Source organism: Peromyscus californicus, unplaced genomic scaffold (genome assembly GCF_007827085.1).
Source record: "Peromyscus californicus insignis strain IS unplaced genomic scaffold, ASM782708v3 Scaffold_21__1_contigs__length_65335640, whole genome shotgun sequence".
Classification (NCBI taxonomy): domain Eukaryota; kingdom Metazoa; phylum Chordata; class Mammalia; order Rodentia; family Cricetidae; genus Peromyscus; species Peromyscus californicus.
The window spans coordinates 44339446-44360727 of record NW_026294514.1 but is presented as its reverse complement, the minus strand read 5'-3'; the positions used below and the strand labels follow the sequence as shown (position 1 = coordinate 44360727).

The window sequence follows — 21282 nt, the reverse complement described above, 5'->3', positions numbered from 1 at the left end:
AATAGAAGGACACAAAGCTGAGGCAAATGTACAGAAATTATTTTCAACAACATCATAGAAGAAAATTTCCCTAACCTAAAGAAGAAGATGCCTTTCAAGGTACAAGAAACATACAGAACACCAAATAGACAGAACCAAAAAAAAATTATCCAAAACACATAACAATCAAAACACTAAATAGATACAGCAGAATATTTAAAAGCTGCAAGGGAAAAAGACCAAGTAACACAGAGATCCATTAGCTAAAACCTGACTTCTCAATGAAGACTTTAAAAGCCAGAAGGACCTGGACGGATGCTCTACAAATTCTAAGAAATCACAAGGGACAGCTGACCTCTCAGACAGCTCCTTATGGAAAATAGTGCCTGCGTTCATCTACTCCACCTCCCATCCCAGAAAGAAGCCTCAAGTCAGAAGTACATGTAATAATGCTCCTGAAACACCTATTACTTACCATGCATCTCCACCATTTTTGTTTGTTTGTTTGTTTTCTGAAAAGAGGGGAAAAACTATGACCTTGTATGTACCTACTGCACATCTGTCAGAACTTTTCACCATATCCAAATTCAATGGTTGCATTAGTTTTGCTTGGGCTCTTTCATTTGTTTGTTTGTTTGTTTGTTTGTGGCCTGGGTCTCTTATGTTTATTTAATTCTGCTTACACTAAAAGTTTCAAGGCTCTCATTTTCTGCTGTCCTCGAGAGCTCACCTCTCATCCTTAAACAAAAATAGTCAAGAACGAAACTCTAAAATCCATGCTCTCAATGACGAATCACTTCTGCTCACTGGACGTGGAAATTTCAATTTTCATAGAAACCTGACAAACCTCACTCCTGCTAACAGAAAGACATGTTTGTGGACTTACATGGGCTATAGTTAGTGCGCTTTGGATTCGTGGATCTTGCTCATAATCCTTTATCTTTTGGAGTGTTTGCCATATCAAGTTTCTAAGTCCATCCTGTTCTTCATCACCCTGAAGTTCCCATGACATCTTCACCAGGTTATATACTATGCCATAGTATCCAATCCAGATCACCTTAGCACCTGCAAAAATGATGATGATGATGATGATGATGATAATAATTCTTTGAGAATATGCTTCTAGTTGCATGAAGAAAAAGACAAATTCTATTTTATTCACATTGATAAAATTAATGCTAGTTAATATAGGGAAATTGAAATTTAGAACACTCCTCAACCTAAAAGCCACAAAACAGTTAGGAATTGAACTATATTAAGTTCTACTCTCAAGATTATCCTTAGTAAGAGTGAAATAATTTCATTTATTCTTAAATTACTCTTTTTACCTCACTATGCTATCTTTCTATGTATGATGCTTAACATGGATAATTCTGACTTAGGTAGAGACAGGAAAAATAGATGTTAATAATAAAATGATAATACAGTGTTCAAGGAGAGATAAACTAAATGTAGTAAAAGAACATTATGGAAATACTGAGCCTATACAAAGAACTTAAATTCTCAAAAGAAAAAGAATAAGCTTTCACAAAAATGAAAGATTTTTTAAATCTCAAAACTCCAATAAGAATAATTATTACTTTAAAAAGTCAGACATAATGGCACACACCTTTCATCCCAGCACTCAAGAGGCAGAGGCAGGTGGATCTCTGTGAGTTCGAGGCCAGCCTGGTCTACAGAGTTCCAGGACAGCCAGGGCTACATAGTGAAATCCTGTCTCAAAATAAACAACAGAGTATAACTATTATTTTAATTGGCATAAACTGGCATGCCAACTATGTCTGGATTCTAATCTGCACTATAATTCTGTTATGTAGACTTTACTATATTTAGCACATAAAAGGAAACATGTGACGTCAACTCGTTCAGAAGGTCCCCTACTGTCACACAGCTGATGAGACAAAACAGGTGAGGGGCTACGCAGTTTGTGCCATGCAGTACATGCCCCATTTCAGTCAAGAACGTTTCTTTCCACTCAACATGTTTCATTGACAGGGAAAGAAAAGACGACAAGGTACAAAAACTAAGTAAAAGACTAGGACATGGAAAGAGAAAGTGTGTCCACATTTTAGAAATTTGAGACGGAAGTTGAAGAACGGAACCTTTCTCACCCCACCCTGAAGGTCCATCCTTCACCCTCTAGCTCACTGGTATGGAGGTGAGAAGGGAGACAGACGTGCCAACAGGAGGCTGCAGTCAACAAGGCCTTTACAGAGTTCCTCGTCCCTTTGTCAGCTAAATTATGTGCGACTGAGGGACTGGGGGGCTCAAAATTCTGTAACTGGGGAAGAAAATGAGCCCATTAATGAATAGCAATGTTTCTCACTACAAAAACAGAATATAATCAAGAAACACAAATTTAATTGTATGTTTTCTTTCTTGGGAGATAAACACCCAGTGGCTTCGGGCAGTGGACCAGCTCTGGGGAACTACAGTGACTTACTTTAAGGATTCAGAGAGCAATAACTCCTTGAAAAGATGATAGATTGGGACTGCCAGAACAAGACTCTCAGTGAGGGCTGGCAGGGTAAGGAAGGGAGTTTGGAGAAGGCAAGACCTTACTTACACAACCTGGTTAAGTAGGGTAGTTTGGAGAAAGGATAGAGAAGGATGTGGGAGCATGGCTACATGTAGGAAGATACATGATTTTTAAAAAGTCAGCACTGCAAATAAATGATATACCAGATTCCCACTTGCCTTTGTATTCACATTTACTGCAGATTAAAATGCTATTACTAATCCATGGCATATCATTTGTCTCTGTGTAAATCCCAAATTGGAGAGCCAGGCAACAATAGCTCTGTCCTGTTACTACATCTTTTTAAAATACATCCATCACCCCTCATTCGTTCCCATCCCACTTGCAAATCACACTACAAAAAGAAAAGTCACACAAATACTGGGGTTCTTGAGTAAATACTTAACTCTATCTTCTACGGTTAATGTAAATCGTTCCTTTCACTTAACGGTAATTCCATCCATCCAACAGTACATCTACACTTCAGCTGCTTCCTAGCCACTCTTCTGCTCATGGTCTGTTAAGAAACTCTGATTCCTCATGGTTAGTTTCTGCCTCTCCCTCACAAAATTATGTTTATATCACATTGTAATCGTGCGTGTCATCCATCGTTCTAGGAAGATGGGAATTATTTGATTCACTCTGACATGCCTAGCACTCAGCATCATAGCAACACAGTATACAAGAAGAGGTATGGTGAAAACTGTCTCCATTTGTTTAGGATTAAGGTGCTGCTTAAAACACAGTGCTTTTGAGGACAAAATCGGAATTGTGCTGAAGAGAATTAGGCTAGTTGACCCAGTAATAGGACTCCTGCGGAGACGTAGTTATAAGGAGAGAGAAGAGTGAAGATGACTGAGAGGATTTCACACAGGGCTAAAGAAGAGAGTTCATATCCATACAGATGCTGTAAAGTAGCTAACAGTAAATGGTATCCTATGTATCCTATGTAATGTTTGGTGTTTCAGCAAAGGAATAATTAATTCTGTGTTTGTTCTATGCAATGTTATATCTCTTCGATCAGTGAGCTGGGTAGCCTTGACAGGAGTTGTAATGAGATAATCTAGGTCCTTATTGTGGTAGGCAGCAGGAGATTGGAGAGGAAGACTCAGACACTGAATACCAGGGAGGGCACCTAATGAAGTCTTTGCTTTGAGTAGAGAGTAAGAAGGCAAAAGGAGAGGCACATTTTTAAATTTAGGAGACAGAAACAACAATGAAATTACTTGCAAAAAATGATGCCATTATGTGAAGGAGTCAGTTTGGGAGATGAGGTGAAGAGTGTCAGGAAAAGGTGGAAAGATGAAGGAGGAGTCCGGCTTCTGGTGGCACATAGCCCTTAAAACATGGCTGGAAGAAATGTAGGAAGAAAGACATGAACGGTACTGTGCTGTGGGATGTTCTGTATATTAAATGTGTTGCTCTGATTGGTTAATAAATAAAACACTGATTGGCCAGTAGTCAGGCAGGAAGTACAGGCAGGACAAGGAGAGATGAGAATTGTAGGAAGTGGAAGGCTGAGACAGAGAGACGCTGCCAGCCACCACCATAAAGAAAAGCAGATGTAAAGATACCGGTAAGTCATGAGCCATGTGGCAACTATAATTAATAATTCTATTAATTATAGATTAATAGAAATGGGTTAATTTAAGATATAAAAACAGTTAGCAAGAAGCCTGCCACGGCCATACAGTTTGTAAGCAATATAAGTCTCTGTGTATTTACTGGTTGGGTCTGAGCGGCTGTGGGACTGGCAGATGAGAGATATTTGTCCTGACTTTGGGCCAGGCAGGAAAACTCTAGCTACAGTACTGCTTTGCATACCAGCAGAAAGAGAACACTGGCATTTATTACAGGTAAAGGGCAATTTTGAGAGGATTGGGTTTTTTGTTTTTGTTTTTGTTTTGTTTTGTATTACATTTTGTGTTTGTTTGTTCATTTGTTTGTTTAGTGTGTGTGTGTGTGTGTGTGTGTGTGTGTGTGTGTGTGTGTGTGTGTTTGTAGGCATATGCATGCCATGGTGAGCATGTGGAGGTCAGGGGACAACTTGAGGGAACCAGTTTTCTCCTTCGACCATGTGGGTCAAAGGTCTTAAACTCAGGTTATCAGGCCTGGTGGCAAATCACCTACATCAACTGAGGCAGCATCAACATTTGTCCCAATGTTGAATATTTAAGTTATTTTTCAAACTGAGTCTCAGGTGAGAAAGGGTTTTATAAGATTTCCTTTGTTTTCGCTTATGCATGTGTTCATGCAAATGCTTTATTTAAGCATGTGGTGTGCATGTTTGTGTGCTCACGCAGAAGCCTGTGAAGAGCAGAGAAGGGGGTCAGACCCCTAAGAGCTGAACATACAGCCATTTGTGAGCTGCCCAACAGGATAGCAAGTGCTCATGACTACCGAGTCTCCCCAGATATGAAAAAGGCTTTGAGTCACAAAAAAAGGACCGTTTACTATAGATTTTAACTCATTTTTAATTGATAAATTGTTTTCTGGTTTTTCTGTTCTGGGTTTTTTTGGCTTGGTTTGGTTTGGTTTGGGGGTTTTGGTTTTGTTTGCTTGTTTGTTTGTTTGTCTGTCTGTCTGTCTGTTTGTTTGTTTGTTGAGGCAAAGTCTCATATAATCCAGGCTGGCTTTGAAAACTTGATTGACGTTCTGTTGGGATAACAGGTGGATGCCACTATGCCTGAGTTTAACTCCTATCTTATTTACTTATTGACTCCCGAATTCCATGTTTCTTTTTGTGACTCACCACCCATAACTGTGTTTAGACTCTGGGAGAAGGTCTCACCAGATCACCCAACATAACCTACAGCTGTTTCTCTTGAGGAGGAAGACGCCTTGGCTCCAAGTCTCAGCTGCTCACACCTGAGGTCAGGTAGCCTGCTGTGCTCTGATCTACAGTGAGGCAGAACTTCAAGGAATGCATCCCGGAGCAAAGCTGCTCACCACACAGCAGCCAGGAAGCAGCAAGGCAGAGAGAGATATCGGGAAAGGACTGGAGTCCTGAGAGCCTACTGCAGGGAAAGCCCTAACCACCCTGCTCCCTTCAACTAACTCCAACTTCCTAGGGTTCAACATCTCCCAGAACTGTGCAGGCTGAGGACTGAGCCTTCACCGCATGGGCCTTTGGGACACCGCAGATCTTGCAACATAAAAGGAGGATGTCTGCAGCATTAAAAAAAAAAAAAAATTTAGCTTTTGTGTAGCTAGAGTTTCCCTGCCTGGCCCACAGTCAGGACAAATCTCTGTCACCCGCCAGTCCCATAGCTGCTCAGACCCAACCAAGTAAACACAGAGACTTATATTGCTTACAAACTGTATGGCCGTGGCAGGCTTCTTGCTAACTGTTCTTATAGCTTAAATTAATCCATTTCTATAAATCTATACCTTGCCACGTGGCTCATGGCTTACCAGCATCTTCACATGCTGCCTGTTTTGGTGGTGGCTGGCAGTGAGTGTCTCCTTCTGCCTTCCTGTTCTTTCTTTTCTCCTCTCTGTTAGTCCCGCCTATACTTCCTGCCTAGCCACTGGCCAATCAGTGTTTTATTTATTGACCAATCAGAGCAACACATTTGCCATACAGCACTCTCATTGCTGTGTATTCACTACACATGTTTCCTGGCTACAGAAGGATATTTTCACACAAGTATAGGATATACTTTGAGCATATTCCCTGCCACACATCTACCTAATCATTTATCTTCCCTCCCTTTGTTCTTTCATACAGTTTTACATCTAATTTCATATCATCTGTGCATATGTGATTTTATGGATCTATATAAAGTCTAGGAAGAACAAATGAAAGGTTATAGGCAGTATTTGATTTTCTCAGAGTGACTTAACTCATGTAACACAATCACCTACAGTTGCACCCATTTTCCTGTAAACATTTATGATGAAAAGTTTCCCATGTCCTCTGTATATCACATTTTCTTTATCCATCCCTCTGCTGATGAACATCTAGGTTATGTGAACCAGCTACTGTGAGCCGTGTTGTGATGAACATATGTGCCAGTATGTTCTACACATGTTCACTTAGAGTTCTTCAGATAAATACCCAAGAGTGGTTTAACTAGGTTATATGCCAAATCTGGTTTTAGTTTGGGGGAACCTCTACACTGATTTCCTTTGTGACTGGAGTAGTGATAGTCCCGCCAGGAGTCCATACTCTCTTGTTGTTTTCCCAATTGACTTCCTTTCTGACTGGGTGAGATAACGCCAGCAAAGCTTGACTTTGCGTCTTTTTGATGGTTGAACATTGTTCTTCATTTGTACTGCTTTTCAGAACCACCTGTTCCTTTTCATTAGCCTATTTACTCCATAGTATGTACTGACTTGTTGGATTTCTTACGTAGGCTTTTGAGTGACACGTGCTTGCTCCGTTGTTCCATTTGCCTGCAGTGCCTTGTCCCAAACTCTCTTTCACCCTGAGTTTGAGTGTCTTCAGTGGTAAGATGCATTCCTTGGAGTACACAGAGACCCTGCTTTTTGTTGTTTACAATCCAGCCGCCAGTCTGTGTCTTTTGATTGACGAAAGGGAACCAGTGATATTTAGGGTTATTAAAGTGTGTACATTCATTCTGCTGTCTTGTTGGTTATTTAGTGCTTGGTGTTTGTTTTTTACTTATTAACTGTTCTTCAGTCTTTAAAAGTGGTTTACACTTTCCTATTGCCCCATAAACGTGCTTCTCTTTAGTCCAAAGGATTCCTTCAGCGTCTTCTGTAAAACTGGCTTATTATTTATAGATCCCTTGTTTGCTTTCACTATGAAATCTTTTGGTGATCCTTCAGTTATGACAGCTTTGCTGGATATTTTAGTCTGGAACGGTAAGTGTTGTCTTTCAGAGACTGAGATACAATAGTTTAAATGGCTTATAGAGTTCCTGTTAAGGTATCTGCTGCTGTTCGGCTAGGCTTCCCTTTGTGATCTGGTATTTCTCTTGCAACTGTCAATATTCCTTTTTGTAGTATATATTTAGTGCTTTAACTATAACCTGCCATGGACAGGTTCTACTCTCCTCTTATCTGTTTGGGAATCTAAATGTCGGTTGTACCTCAGTGTGTATCTCCTAGACTTGAGGAATTTTCTCTTGTGGCTTTTTAAAAAAATGTTTTCTATGTCTTTTTTTTTTTTTTTTTTGGTTTTTCGAGACAGGGTTTCTCTGTGTAGCTTTGCGCCTTTCCTGGATCTCGCACTGTAGACCAGGCTGGCCTCGAACTCACAGAGATCCGCCTGCCTCTGCCTCCCGAGTGCTGGGATTAAAGGCGTATGCCACCACCGCCCGGCATTTTCTATGTCTTTTACATGAAACTCTTTTCCTATTTCTGTGTCCACACGTCATAAACTTGGTTTGATCATAGTGTCCTGCAAATCTCATATGTTCTGTGTGTACTTTCTTATTAATCTAACTTTGACATTACCTGAATACTCTCATTCATCTCCCTCGTCTTCAAGTCCTGTATTCTGTCTCCCTTTGATCCATTTTGCTGCAGAGCCTTTCTGCAGAGCTTTTTTATTCGACATCCTGTACTTCTTACTTCCAGTCATTCATATTGATTTTTTTCAATATTTCTATGTCATTATTGAATTCCACTTTCATATCCGTTTCTTCTTTCCTTCCTGTTGTTTATGTTCTCTTGGAATTCATTCAAGGGTGTATTTGTGGCTTCTTAGATTTATTTGAACAAACTTAAAATTATTGTTTTACATTCTTGTCGGGAACATCAACTAATTTACTCTCGTTAGAGGGCACTCCTGTGAGTCATGGAAGAGTCACATTGCTTCAGTTTTTCATGTTTCTCATATTTGTACATTGGTATTTTCACATATGGAGTCAGATTACTGGTTGGACATGCCTTTTAATCACCCTCATTCACTCACTGGAAGTGTTTGCAATGTTCAAATTGCTTAGGGGGAGGCGGGGCATGGTGAGAGTAGAACAAGGTTTTCATTTTTCTTTGCTAAACTGGGGATCTAATTCACTAGTTAGAGCGTCAGCACCAGGATCAATATCCAGTATTCCCAGGAGAGAAGATTAGTCTCTGTAAGAACAACTATCAAAGGACAGTGCCACTATGAAAATGCAGTGACTATCAAATAAAAAAAAATGATCACCTCTTCAGCTCAAATCATTTCGGAAAGTAGAGGAACGCTTGTAGCACTGTGTACACTGAGGTATTAATTACTGTGTGTGAACGAAGGGAAAACAGAATAAGACTAGTGGTTGGTACTGGAACAGTAAAGAAACAGAGAAAAGAGAGAAATATTTGGAAGTGGAAAATAGGGCTGAGAAATAGGAGAAGGGGAGAGGGATGACTGTGGGTGCAGAATCCGAATGTGGTCTCTTGCCTGCTTGGAGTCCAGATTCTCAGTGTTCTTCCTAGACTGCCAGATGCTGGTCACACCTGTGGGAGGTCAGGTCCCAGATGCTGACTGGGCCCATCAGTGAGAGGCTCTCTACAGGGCGGGCTCGGAATACTGATCTCTCCTGCAGGAGATTCTCAGTGTCTCTCATATGGAATTGGAGACTGCATCTCAATCCTCCTGCAGACTCTGGCTCTAACCAGGCTTCTACCTCACTGAATACTACACAGTTCTCATGATCTTTCTCCTCTACAACTCAGAAGTATTCTGTCGTCCATGTTTCACTGTCTGCCTTCGCTCTGGGTTTGCCTGGCTGCAATCCACAGAGAGTCGAGCTGCCTCCTGAAGCAGGGCCTTGTTTTGAAATGACTTTTCATCATTGCTTTAGTAGAGTGCCTAGAAAGGAGGTTCTTCCTGGTGTGCCAGGGCCTCTCCTCCCTCAGCCAGTGCAGGGGACAACTTCTGTCTCCTTCTTCTTCCTCCTCTGGTCTTTAAAATGTCTGTTAAGGAATGCGTATGGCACAGTTTCTGAAGTCCTCTGTCATGGCTGCTGCCCTCTGGTGTCGCACTCCTGATTCCCTAGGAGGGAAGAGCTTTCAAACACACCAGCCCCTCAGGGATGGACACTAGATTTTCTCCTGATTTATAGTTTCCCATTTTATTTTGCTATTTAAGCCACTGCTGTTTAGCTAGCACCCATCTCTTCTGATAGATGTTATCCAACATTCCACAGTTTATTACCTGGCGATTCTAATCGATCGTGTCTGTGTGTGGTTCTTTGGCTTCTATTCTTTTGACTTCAATCTTTTGATCTTCCTCCTCCCTTAGTCTCCCAAAGAGCTGACTTTACAGTGATGTGCAACCATGCCCATCTCCAAACCTTTTGATCTTATAAAAGAATGATTAAAATATGTACAGACCACTTTTCTTCATACATTTAAATTCTTAATTGAAGAAGAGTATTTTATAAGATTACAATAGTTCACATCGTATTGAATATAATTTGGTTTTATAGTTCTCAAGCTCAATAACAAATCTATAAAATATATTCTGATAGTTGTGTTCTCAAACTCAAAATTCTTTTGAAAATTCCTTGTAATTTTTTTTAAGTAAGCTGCTTAAACTCCACTGGAGTATTGCTGATAGATAATATCAATAAGGAGCAACTATTACATCTAGTGTACTGACAGCTAATGATGGAAGAGACCTTTTGGAGACAGATGGCATGTACTGCAGCTGTCACAGAAAGCCTTCTCGTCTACACATCTAGACACTTCCTGTGAAACATGCCTGATACAAAACTCCTAGTCCAGGGACCAAGCCACAGCATAAGGCAGACTTCCATCCTGCTATCGGAGGCTCTATGGCGGGTATTAAATGTGTCACTTTAAATACACAGAGAAGCAGAGTCTGTGTGTGCAGTTAAGCTGGCAGTGCCCGGGAGAAGGGAGAAAAAGGAACCAGACTGTAAGTTCTCAGAATTTATTGAGAATTCATGGCATTTGGCAGCCAGGATTAGGAGCTCCCTTTTATAATAATGTTTTGTTTTAGTGACTGGACTCATTGTAGCCTTTAATTGACATTCTGGATATACAGACTCTAAACAGTCAGCAAACATGGAATATAAATGTTTCTGTGCATGAGCGAGTATGAGTACAGCCTCTGCGATTTTGACAAACATAGTTCTACATTGTGAAGTCAAAGCGTGGCTGAAAGGTAGCTCAAACGCGTGATGCAATCCAAAGCACCACCTTTATTAAACGTTATGAAGAGTGAGACCAGTGTGAGAAAACTAAGGCATGCATAAGACTCCCCAGCAAGCCATGCATTGACAAATGCAGAGCCGAGGCTTTCTGCCCGCCACTCTTCTCTACACCAGTGAAAATTACATCAGTGCCTTTGGAAGACATCATTCTAGTGGGAACCGTGGATATGAAGAAAGTAAACAAAACAGCATCAGTTCATGGTGGTGCCACAAGAGTCACCGATGAGAGCATGACAATGTCGAGAAGAGAAAGGAAGGTTCAAAGAGGTGACGCTCAGCTAACGGTCCCAAGAACTCCAGAGAAGTGTGCCCAATAGGAGATGGAGGACGCAAAGGCTTTGGTCCTGGGGCAGTTTACATGTTTAGAAAAAAAAACTTCTTATTTGGAAGGGCCATTGAAATGGCTCAGTGGGCAAAAGTACTCGCTGCCAAGCCACATGTGGTGACTTTGAGTCCAGCAACTCATATGATGGAAGGAGAGAACCAACTTCCTCAAGTTATTCTCCTATATCCACTAGCATGCCATGATACACTCCTGCACACACGTGCATGAGCACACACATACACAAAGAGACAAGCAACTTTTTAATGGCTCTGTTTACTTGGGATAGGTAATCTGTGATTTGAAAATATGATTTTGCACAGGGGACTGAGCCACATAAAAATCAGTTCAACCTCTGGAAATGCCAGAGACGGGGCCAAGAGATTCAGCAAGCTGTCTGTCTAAGAGGTACAATAAAACTGTGAATAAGAAGGCATGGGAAACCTCCTCCAACTGAGTGTACTCTTAGTGCCTTATCACTCATTGTTACTGGAGGAAAATGTACCCATACAACCTCACTGTCCTCTGACAGTAGAAATGTAAGTGCTTCAATGCTCCCTAGCTCTGCTTCATGCTAACTAGGGGTGGGAGGTACTACTTTTAATTCGTATCCCTCCATAATGAAGGATAAGTAGTTTCAGTTCTTTAACAAAATACTATAGTTGGACCTTTTCATCAGGACTGCCAGCTCCCTAATAATGACATGGAGATTTATTATTAATTATAAAAGATCAGCCAATAGCTTGGGCTTCTTGCTAACTAGATTTACAACTTAAATTAACCCATTTTTATCAATCTACTTTTTGTCTTGTGGCTTTATTACCTGTATTCTATACTGTCCATGTTGCTTCCTCTCTGTCTGGATGGTGACTTTCCCCTTCTTCTTCCCAGTGTCCTCTGTGCCTAAAAATTCTGTCTAGCTATTGGCCATTCAGCTTTTTATTAAACTAATCAGAATGACACATCTTCACAGTTTACAAAAAGATTATTCCACAACAAAATATCCAATACAAGAGTTGTCTCAGGGATCCCCAGGAACCCAGTAGGTGTCAAAAAAATCTGGGACCCCTCAAGCTTGCATCTGCTGTCAAGAGTTGAGGTATTCTTGAGGACTCCCAAACTTCAGAGTAGGTAACAACAGGGACAGACAAGACTATGAACATAAAGGTTGCAGTTCTGGTTGCATAATATAATCACTTTTCAGAATGTTATTAAACTATAAAAATGATATTATACATACATAATATATTTAAATATAGTAGTATCAAAAGTTATTTTTCATATATAACCACATTTGATTACTACTACACATATTAAGCAAGTTTGCAACAGAATAAACTAAAGAGAACTATCCTTTACAATATGCTCATCATTTTTGCAGGTAATATTGGATGCCAAAGACTAAAAGTCAGCAGATTCTTTCATTAGAATGTGATAGTTGACTGGAATAGGATGCCAAGTAGGGAGCCAAAATGTTCATGAATAATTAAGGAAGTGAGTGGAACTTGCCTTACTTAAATTTCATAATCTTTTCCAACTGTAAATTATGGAAATCTGTTAATTAAAAATAATTATTTTCTGGAGTTGTCATTGAGAAGGATAAGAGAAGCTCATTTTTATCAGGACCAACTGTGATTCTTACAAACAAATGTAAAAATGCCAGACTCAGCCGGGCGGTGGTGGCGCACGCCTTTAATCCCAGCACTCGGGAGGCAGAGCCAGGCGGATCTCTGTGAGTTCGAGGCCAGCCTGGACTACCAAGTGAGTTCCAGGAAAGGCGCAAAGCTACACAGAGAAACCCTGTCTCGAAAAACCAAAAAAAAAAAAAAAAAAAAAGCCAGACTCCTAATTCCTTGATTTTTTTTTAATTTCACTAAACTAAATTTATACTACCATGAGATATGCATTATCTCAACAGAGGAAGATAATTTTCACAAGCTTTTATATTCCAAAGCAAAAAGAGGAAGAAGAAAAAAATTTTTGAATGACAACCTTGGGAAGTAAAGCAAAGTAATAAAAATGTTATATGTTACATAAAACAACAGCAGAAAAGTCTTTCACGGACTGGGAGATGGCTCAGTTGATAATGTACTTGCTGTCCAAATATGAAGATCTGAGTTCAGGTCCCTTGAGCCCACCGAAAGAAGCTGGGTGTGGCAGCACAGCCTGTCACACCAGCACTGAGGGTAGCAGAGACAGGTGGAGTCACTGGCCAGACAGTCCACCTAATGTACAAACTCCATGCTCAGTGAGAAACATTGTCCCAAAAACTAAGTGGGGAGTGATTGGTGAAAGACACCCCGTGTCAACTTTTGGCCCTACATACATGTCCACACTAGCAAGTTCACACATGTTCCTCCCTCTCTCTCCTCTTCTCTTCTCTTCTCTTCTCTTCTCTTCTTCTCTCTCTCTCTCTCTCTCTCTCTCTCTCTCTCTCTCTCTCTCTCTCTCTCTCTCTCTCTCCCTCTCTCCCTCTCTTTCTCTCTCTCAAAATCTATACTCCTGAGTAGACTGAGATTCTGAAAGATAAGTTTTCTAAAATTCAGAACTCAAAGACAGAGCTATGCTCATCTTGAGTTTCAGGCATGCAAAATTTCTGACACCAAATCATGTCCAATGAACTGTTTTGCTTTGTTTTGTTTTGTTTTTTTACATCTGTCTTTGCTATTTGCATCTCTCTCCCATTATTACATAAATCTCTCATCAATTGTCTTATTTATCATTCTTTCTGATCAGCAGGTACTTTAGGATATGATTTAAAAACAAAAAGAGATCCCTGGGCACCAGCCACTCCAGGGAAGACCTGCCCAACTTGGCCCCAGGTACTGGCCACCAGGCAGGTTCCCTTCTAGCCCTACCAGGAAGGCTCCCTTTCTCCAAGACCCCTGGCAGACCCTGCAGTCTCCACGCCTGACGCCACGCCCATCCGCCCGAGACCCCAGCCAATCCTGGCCCGGACTTCCCTTCTGGACCAGAAGTAAGTGTTGGGGCTCAGCCTAGACCCCATCCCTGGGCACCAGCCACTCCGGGGAAGACCTGCCCAACTTGGCGCCAGGCTCTGGCTAGAAGGTTCCCTTCTAGCCCTACCAGGAAGGTTCCCCTTCTCCAAGACCCCGGCAGACCCTGCAATCTCCACGCCTGACCCCACGTCCATCCGCATGAGACCCCAGCCACTTCCTGAGACTTAGAGACTGGTCCCCAGCTCCCATCCTGCCCCCAGACTTCCCTTATGGACAAGAGCTCCCATCCTGCCCTGGACTTCCTTTCTGGACAAGAGCGCCCATCCTGCCCCGGACTTCCTGTCTGGACAAGAGTTCCCATCCTGCCCCGGAGTTCCCATTTGGACAAGAGAGCTCCCATCTGGACAAGAGAGAGAGAGATTTCCTGATTCTGTCAGCTCTGTCTGAACCAAGTGCGCTGATAAGACCAAGAACGAACCACAAAGAGATGGGCAGACGTCAAGGCAGAAATACATACCACAAAATGAAGAGCAATACAGCACCACCAGAACCTAGCCCTCCTCCAACATCTAGACCTGAACATCAAAAATTGGAAGAAGCAGAAGAAAACAGCCTTATGAATACCATCATGAAGAAGGTAGAGGCTTATATAGAGGAAAAGACAAAAAAAATGGGAAGAACGCTATAAAAAACTAGAGGAAAGGACAAATAAAGTAGAAGAAAACAATAAAGCACTGAAAGAAAATAAAAAAAAAAAGCAATGAAACAAATGAAGGAAACAGTCCAAGACCTGAACAGGGAAATAGAAAAAATGAAGAAGACACAGAGTGAATGTTGGAAATAGAAAATCTGAGTGAACGAACGGGAACTTCAGATGCAAGTATAACCAACAGAATGCAAGAGATGGAAGAGAGGATCTCTGGCATTGAAGATACAGTAGAAGAAATAGATTCATCAGTCAAAGAAAACACTAAAACCAACAAAGTCATGAACCAAAATGTCCAAGAAATTTGGGACACCATGAAAAGATCAAACCTATGAATAATAGGGGTAGAAGAAGGAGAAGAATACCAACTCAAAGGCACAGAAAATATATTCAACAAGATCATAGAAGAAAATTTTCCCAACTTAAAGAAGGAAATGCCTATGAAGATACAAAAAGCCTATAGAACACCAAACAGACTAGAACCCCCAAAAAAGTCCCCTTGCCACATAATAATTAAACAACTAAACGTACAGAATAAAGAAAGAATATTAAGAGCAGCTAAGGAAAAAGGCCAAGTGACTTATAAAGGCAAACCCATCAGAATAACACCTGATTTCTCAATGGAGACTCTGAAAGCCAGAAGGACCTGGACAGATGTAATGCAGACACTAAGAGACCATGGATGCCAGCCTAGACTAATATATCCAGCAAAACTTTCAATCATCATAGACGGAGTGAACAAGACATTCCAAGACAAAGCCAGATTTAAATAATACTTATCCACAAACCCAGCCCTACAGAAAGCACTAGAAGGAAAATTCCAACCTAAGGAAGTCAGATACACCCTCGAAAACACAGGCAATACATAAAACCACAGCAGTAAACCCCAAAGAAGAGAAGTACACACACTACCACCAAAAATAACAGGAATGAACAATCACTGGTCATTAATATCCCTTAATATCAATGGACTTAATTCACCTATAAAAAGACATAGGCTTACAGAATGGATAAAAAAGCAGGACCCATCTTACTGCTGCATACAAGAAACACATCTCAAATTCAAAGATAGACACTACCTAAGAATAAAAGGCTGGGAAAAGACTTTCCAATCAAACGGTCTTAAGAAACAAGTGGGTGTAGCCACCCTGATATCCAGAAAAATAGACTTCAAACTAAAATCAAACAAAAGAGATCAAAAAGGGTATTACATACTCATCACAGAAAAGATCCACCAAGATGAAGTTTCAATTCTGAACATTTATGCCCCAAACACATGGGCACCCACATATGTAAAAGAAACATTACTAACGCTTAAACCACATATAAAACCCCACACATTAATAGTGGGAGACCTCAACACCCCACTTTCACCACTGGACAGATCTCCCAAATCAAAACTTAACAAAGAAATAAAGGACTTAACTGATGTCATGACTCAAATGGACTTAATTGATGTCTACAGAACATTTCATCCTAACAAAAAAGAATATACCTTCTTCTCAGCACCCCATGGAACCTTCTCTAAAATCGACCACATACTTGGCCACAAAGCAAATCTCAACAGATACAAAACAATTGGAATAACCTCCTGTGTTCTATCAGACCACCGTGGTTTAAAGTTAGATTTCAACAACAAAAACTACAGAAAACCTACAATCTCATGAAAACTGAATAATGCTCAACTGAATCACCAATGGGTTAAGGAAGAAATAAAGAAAGAAATTAAAGACTTCCTAGAGATCAACGAAAATGAAGACACCACATACCCAAACCTATGGGACACTATGAAAGCAGTGCTAAGAGGGAAATTCATAGCACTAAATATCCACATAAAGAAGTTGGAGAAATCTAACACTAGTGACTTAACAGCACACCTGAAAGCTCTAGAACAAGAAGAAGCAAAGTCTCCCAGGAAGAATAGATGCCAGGAAATTATCAAAGTGAGAGCTGAAATCAATAAAATAGAAACAAAGAGAACAATACAAAAAAATTAATGAAACAAAGAGTTGGTTCTTTGAGAAAATCAACAAGATAGACAAACCCTTATCCAAACTAACCAAAAGACAGAAAGAGCACATCCAAATCAACAAAATCAGAAATGAAAAGGGGGATATAACAACAGACATTGAGGAAATCCAGAGAATCATCAGGTCATACTTCAAAAACCTCTACTCCACAAAACTGGAAAACCTAAATGAAATGGATAATTTTCTGGATAGGTACCACATACCTAAGTTAAATCAAGACCAGATAAACTATTTAAATAGTTCAGTAGCCCCTAAGGAAATAGAAACAGTCACTAAAAGTCTTCCAAGTAAAAAAAGCCCAGGACCAAATGGTTTCAGTGCAGAATTCTACCAGATCTTCAAAGAAGAGTTAATACCAATACTCTCTAAATTGTTCCACAAATGGAAACAGAAGGAACATTACCAAACTCCTTCTAGGAGGCTACAATTACCTTGATTCCTAAACCAAACAAGGATACAACAAAGAAAGAGAACTATAGACCAATCTCCCTCATGAACATTGATGCAAAAATACTCAATAAAATACTGGCAAACAGACTCCAAGAACACATCAAAACAATTATCCACCATGATCAAGTAGGCTTCATCCCAGCTATGCAAGGGTGCTTCAACATACAAAAGTCCGTCAATGTAGTACATCATATAAACAAACTCAAAGAAAAAAAAAACACATGATCATCTCACTAGATGCAGAAAAGGCATTTGACAAAATCCAACACCCCTTCATGATAAAGGTCTTTGAGCGATCAGGAATACAGGGAACATACCTAAACATAATAAAGGCAATTTGCAGAAAGCCAACAGCCAACATCAAATTAAATGGAGAGAAACTCAAAGCAATTCCACTAAAATCAAGAACAAGGCAAGGCTCTCCGCTCTCCCCATACTTATTCAATATAGTACTTGAAGTTCTAGCCAGAGCAATAAGACAACATAAGGAGATTAAGGGGATACAAATTGGAAAGGAAGAAGTCAAGCTTTCCCTATTTGCAGATGACATGATAGTATACTTAAGTGACCCCAAAGATTCAACCAAGGAACTGGTATAGCTTATAAACACCTTCAGCAACATAGCAGGATACAAGATCAACTCAAAAAAATCAGTAGCCCTCATATATACAATTGACAAAGAGGCTGAGAAGGAAATCAGAGATACATCACCCTTTATAATAGCCACAAATGACATAAAATACCTTGGGGGTAACACTAACCAAGCAAGTGAAGGACCTATATGACAAGAACTTTAAGTCCCTGAAAAAAAAAAATTGAAGAAGAGGTCAGAAAATGGAAAGATCTCCCATGCTCATGGATAGGCAGGATTAACATAGTAAAAATGGCAACTTTACCAAAAGCAATCTACAGATTCAATGCAATCCCCATCAAAATACCAACACAACTCTTCACAGACCTGGAAAGAATAATACTCAACTTCATATGGAAAAACAAAAAAGCCAGGATAGCCAAAAGAATCCTGTACAATAAAACAACCTCTGGAGGCATCACAATTCCTGACTTCAAGCTCTACTATAGAGCTACAGTAATAAAAACAGCTTGGTACTGGCATAAAAACCAACATGTGAACCAATGGAATCAAATAGAAGACCCTGACATTAATCCGCACACCTAAGAACATACAATTTTTGACAAAGAAGCCAAAAGTGTACAATGGAAAAAAGAAAGCATCTTCAACAAATGGTGCTGGCATAACTGGATATCAACATGTAGAAGGCTGCAAATAGATCCATATCTATCACCATGCACAAACTTAAGACCAAGTGGATCAAGGACCTCAACATAAATCCAGCTACTCTGAACCTGCTAGAAGAGAAAGTAGGAAGTAGTCTTGAACGCATTGGCATAGGAGATCACTTCCTAAATATAACACCAGTAGCACAGACACTGAGAGAAACAATCAATCAATGGAACCTCTGGAAACTAAGAAGCTTTTGTAGAGCAAAGGATACGGTCAACAAGGCAAAGTGATAGCCTACAGAATGGGAAAAGGTCTTCACCAATCCCACATCTGACAGAGGACTGATATCCAGAATATATAAGGAACTCAAGAAATTAGACATCAAAATGCCCAACAGTCCAATTGGACACGGGGATTGCCCAATGACAGAGAAATGGAAGAGATCTACATGAACAGCCTGGACATGAGTGGGGTTAATGAAGGGTGAGGGTCGAGGGAAAGAGAGCTTGGGGGAGCGGAAGATCCCAGCTGGATCAACAACAGAGAGGGAGAACAAGGAATAGGAGGCCATGGTAAATGAAGACCACATGAGAATAGGAAGAAGCAAAGTGCTAGAGAGGCCCACAGAAATCCACAAAGATACCCCCACAGCAGACTGCTGGCAATGGTCGAGAGAAAGCCCGAACTGACCTACTCTGGTAATGGGATGGCCAAACACCCTAATTGTCGTGCTAGAAACCCCATCCAACTACTGAGGGATCTGGATGCAGAGATCCATGGCTAGGCCCCAGGTGGAGCTCCGGGAGTCCAATTAGCGAGAATGAGGAGGGTTTATATGAGTGAGAATTGTTGAGACCAAGGTTGGATAAAGCACAGGGACAAATAGCCAAACGAATGGAAACACATGAGCTATGAACCAGTGGCTGAGGGGTCATCAACTGGATCAGGCCCTCTGAATGGGTGAGACAGTTGATTGGCTTGATCTGTTTGGGAGGCATCCAGGCAGTGGGACCGGGTCCTGTGCTCATTGCATGAGTTGGCTGTTTGAAACCTGGGGCCTATGCAGGATTGCTTGGCTCGGCCTGGGAGGAGGGGACTGGACCTACCTGGACTGAGTCTACCAGGTTGATCTCAGTCCTCGGGGGAGACTTTGCCCTGGAGGAGGTGGGAATGGGGGTGGGCTGGGAGGAAGGTGAGGGGGGCCGGAGGGGAGAGAACAAGGGAATCTGTGGCTGATATGTAGAACTGAATTGTATTGCAAAATAAAAATAAAAAATTTAAAAAAAAAAAAAGAAATGGGCTATAGAACTAAATAGAGAATTCTCATCAGAGGAAACTCAAATGGCTGAAAGACATTTAAGGAATTGCTCAACATCCCTAATCATCAGGGAAATGCAAATCAAAATGACTCTGAGATACCACCTTATGCCTGTCAGAATGGCTAAGATCAAAAACACTGAAGACACCTTAATGCTGGAGAGGATGTGGAGCTAGGGGAACTCTCCTCCACTGCTGGTGGGAATGCAAGCTTGTACAACCACTTTGGAAATCAATATGGCGCTTTCTTAGAAAATTGGGAATCAATCTCCCCCAAGATCCAGCTATACCACTCTTGGGCATATACCCAAGGAATGCCCAATCATACCACAAGAGCACTTGCTCAGCTATGTTCATATCAGCATTGTTTGTAATAGCCAGAACCTGGAAACAACCTAGATGCTCTTCAACTGAAGAATGGATAAATAAAATGTGGTACATATACACAATGAAATACTACTCAGCAGAGAAAAACAATGACATCATGAGGTTTGCAGGCAAATGGATGGATCTAGAAAAAATCATCCTGAGTGAGGTAACCCAGACTCAGAAAGACAAACATGGTATGTACTCACTCATAGCAAGATACTAGATGTGGAACAAGGATGACTGGACTGCTACTCACATCACCAGGGAGGCTACCTGGAAAACAGGACCCCAAGAAAGACCCGGGGATCACCCAATGACGGAGAAATGGAAGAGATCTACATGAACAATCTGGACATGAGTGGGGGTAATGAAGGGCGAGGGTCGAGGGAAAGAGAGCTTGGGGGAGCGGGAGATCCCAGCTGGATCAACAACAGAGAGGGAGAACAAGGAATAGGAGACCATGGTAAATGAAGACCACATGAGAATAGGAAGAAGCAAAGTGCTAGAGAGGCCCACAGAAATCCACAAAGATACCCGCACAACAGACTGCTGGCAATGGTCAAGAGACAGCCCGAACTGACCTACTCTGGTGATGGGATGGCCAAACACCCTAATTGTCGTGCTAGAAACCCCATCCAACTACTGAGGGATCTGGATGCAGAGATCCATGGCTAGGCCCCAGGTGGAGCTCCGGGAGTCCAATTAGCGAGAATGAGGAGGGTTTATATGAGTGAGAATTGTTGAGACCAAGGTTGGATAAAGCACAGGGACAAATAGCCAAACGAATGGAAACACATGAGCTATGAACCAATGGCTGAGGGGTCACCAACTGGATCAGGCCCTCTGAATGGGTGAGACAGTTGATTGGCTTGATCTGTTTGGGAGGCATCCAGGCAGTGGGACCGGGTCCTGTGCTCATTGCATGAGTTGGCTGTTTGAAACCTGGGGCCTATGCAGGATTGCTTGGCTCGGCCTGGAAGGAGGGGACTGGACCTGCCTGGACTGAGTCTATCAGGTTGATCATAGTCCTCGGGGGAGGCTTTGCCCTGGAGGAGGTGGGAATGGGGGGGTGTCCTGGGGGGAAGGGGAGGGGGGCAGGAGGGGGGAGAACAAAGGAATCCATGGCTGATATGTAGAACCAAATTGTATTGTAAAATAAAATAAAATTAAATTTAAAATAAATAAAAATAAATAAATAAATAAATAAATAAAAACAAAAAAGAAATGGTGACATCAGAACACAGGCACAATAAGAA

At 41.2% G+C, this 21282-nt stretch overlaps 1 protein-coding gene across 2 annotated transcripts in view; it reads right to left on the bottom strand.

Annotated features, from left to right (window-relative positions):
• Positions 1 to 21282, bottom strand: part of Tmem232 (transmembrane protein 232) — a 277182-nt gene that overhangs the window by 148760 nt on the left and 107140 nt on the right. For both annotated transcript variants that reach the window (XM_052750220.1, XM_052750222.1), the window contains exon 11: positions 866 to 1044. In XM_052750220.1, coding sequence (XP_052606180.1) covers positions 866 to 1044 — 179 coding nt within the window. The remainder of the gene's footprint in view (positions 1 to 865; positions 1045 to 21282) is intronic.